The sequence below is a fragment of the Gymnoscopelus braueri genome, assembly GCF_963280865.1.
Source record: "Gymnoscopelus braueri genome assembly, chromosome: 4".
Lineage (NCBI taxonomy): Eukaryota > Metazoa > Chordata > Actinopteri > Myctophiformes > Myctophidae > Gymnoscopelus > Gymnoscopelus braueri.
Window position 1 is genome coordinate 13,488,939 of NC_137605.1, and position 1,840 is coordinate 13,490,778.

Below are 1,840 nucleotides of genomic sequence, written 5' to 3' on the forward strand. Positions count from 1 at the left end.
AAAACGTCACTTTCGTCCGTTCCAATGATAGGATCTTTGAAAAATGTCCATATCTCCATATCTTTTTACAGTGGTCAAAACAAGCCATTTTCAACGCCGGATATTAGCTATTCACAGACGGAAGGTAGGACACACGGACGGACGGACGGCAAAACATAGTCTTGGCCACGCCTTCAATCTGGTGGAGACAATGAGAAGAGAATGGGTTCTAAAATGGGGGTATCCCATACTCTGTCTCAACTGGATCTGATACAAGATCACCTAGGGAGACAGAACGGTCTGCTAGATCAGCTAGATCATTGTCGACCCCCTAGTCATTGTTAACCCATTCAGCCTCTTGTCTGTATTGTCGTAATGGTAAAGGCTTTGTGCCGTCATAGAAAAAGCCTTTCCAAGGGTTTTTGAGGTGGAAACACTGAACAACCTCAGCTCAGCTCTATGCTCTTCTATGGAGTGTTGCTGTGTCAGGGGAGCTGCCTGGCACACAAAGCAGCCTCTGCCGGTCAGGTACTGTACAAAAGGAAGGCTTCAGCCAGGTAGGAAGTCAGTTCACCAACAGCCACAGCAGCAGCAGCAGCAACAGCTGAAACAACTTCCACACAAAGATGTCTTCCGGCATGAACATGATGAACAAGATCACCTTCTACGAGGAGAAGAACTTCCAGGGCCGCTCCTACGAGTGCATGAGTGACTGCTCTGACATGTCCTCCTACATGAACAGGTGCCACTCCTGCAGGGTGGAGGGGGGCTGCTTCATGGTGTACGACCGCACCAACTACATGGGCAACCAGTACTTCATGAGGAGGGGCGAGTACTCCGACTACCAGAGCATGATGGGCATGAGGGACGCCATCAGGTCTTGCCGTATGATCCCCATGCACAGGGGCAACTACAGGATGAGGATCTACGAGAGGGAGAACTTCGGTGGACAGATGCACGAGATGATGGACGACTGTGAGAACATCATGGACCGTTACCAGATGAACAACTGCATGTCCTGCAACGTGATGGACGGCCACTGGCTGATGTACGAGCAGGCCAACTACAGAGGCAGGATGATGTACATGAGGCCCGGCGAGTACAGGAACTTCATGAACATGGGCATGGACAGCGGCATGAGGTTCATGAGCATGAGGCGCATCATGGATTCCTTCTACTAGTTTAAATATCAGGAAATGAACTCATCTGAATAAAGTTGTTTTAATGTGGAAACAAAAAAAGGACGGATTATGATGCATTTATTTATATATATATATATCACACTTTATATATATATCACACAAACCACATGACCCCTAGCGCCCCTATTCTGGGCATGTCATATAGGCAAACATTCTGTGAAAACAGCCAATCTACAAGCTCACAACGTGTTGCAAGCTTGTACATCACTATTTTGACCGAAGAGGTTTGGTGTAGAGGGAAAAGGGAGGGGACCAAGTCCAGACCCCTGGGGGAACACCGGTCAACGAAGTATATAGTTAATTAAAACTGAAATTGCCACATTCAGCAATACGGGGGCCAAGCGATGCAATATGCACATGCACAATAAGCCATAAAAACATAATATACTGAACTTGAGAGAAAGAAGACCATGCAATTGACAAATCAGCATTGGAAACGGCTGAGCAGAGTTCTGAAAGATTACAGATATTAAAAAAATTCGGGTTCGTTACGTTTTTAGGGGGGTTTTGTTACCTTAATTTGGTTACTTCGGTACAAAAAAATGTACTCCATGAAGTGTAGATGTCGGAGGTTTTTTCAATAAATGACAGGCAGCGCGATGTATGTGCTGTCCAGTGTGTGTGTGTGAGTGTGTGTGTCTCGTTGCTGTCAGCCTGCA

The 1,840-nt window shown here is 46.5% G+C and overlaps 1 protein-coding gene across 1 annotated transcript; it reads left to right on the forward strand.

Annotated features, from left to right (window-relative positions):
- Window positions 1-605: 605 nt before the first annotated feature.
- LOC308083356 (gamma-crystallin M2-like) lies at window positions 606-1,160 on the forward strand (the record flags this gene model as incomplete). Its single annotated transcript, XM_080425650.1, has 1 exon — window positions 606-1,160. The coding sequence occupies one exon, from the start codon at window positions 606-608 to the stop codon at window positions 1,158-1,160; it is 555 nt and encodes a 184-aa protein (XP_080281776.1).
- Window positions 1,161-1,840: the final 680 nt, after the last annotated feature.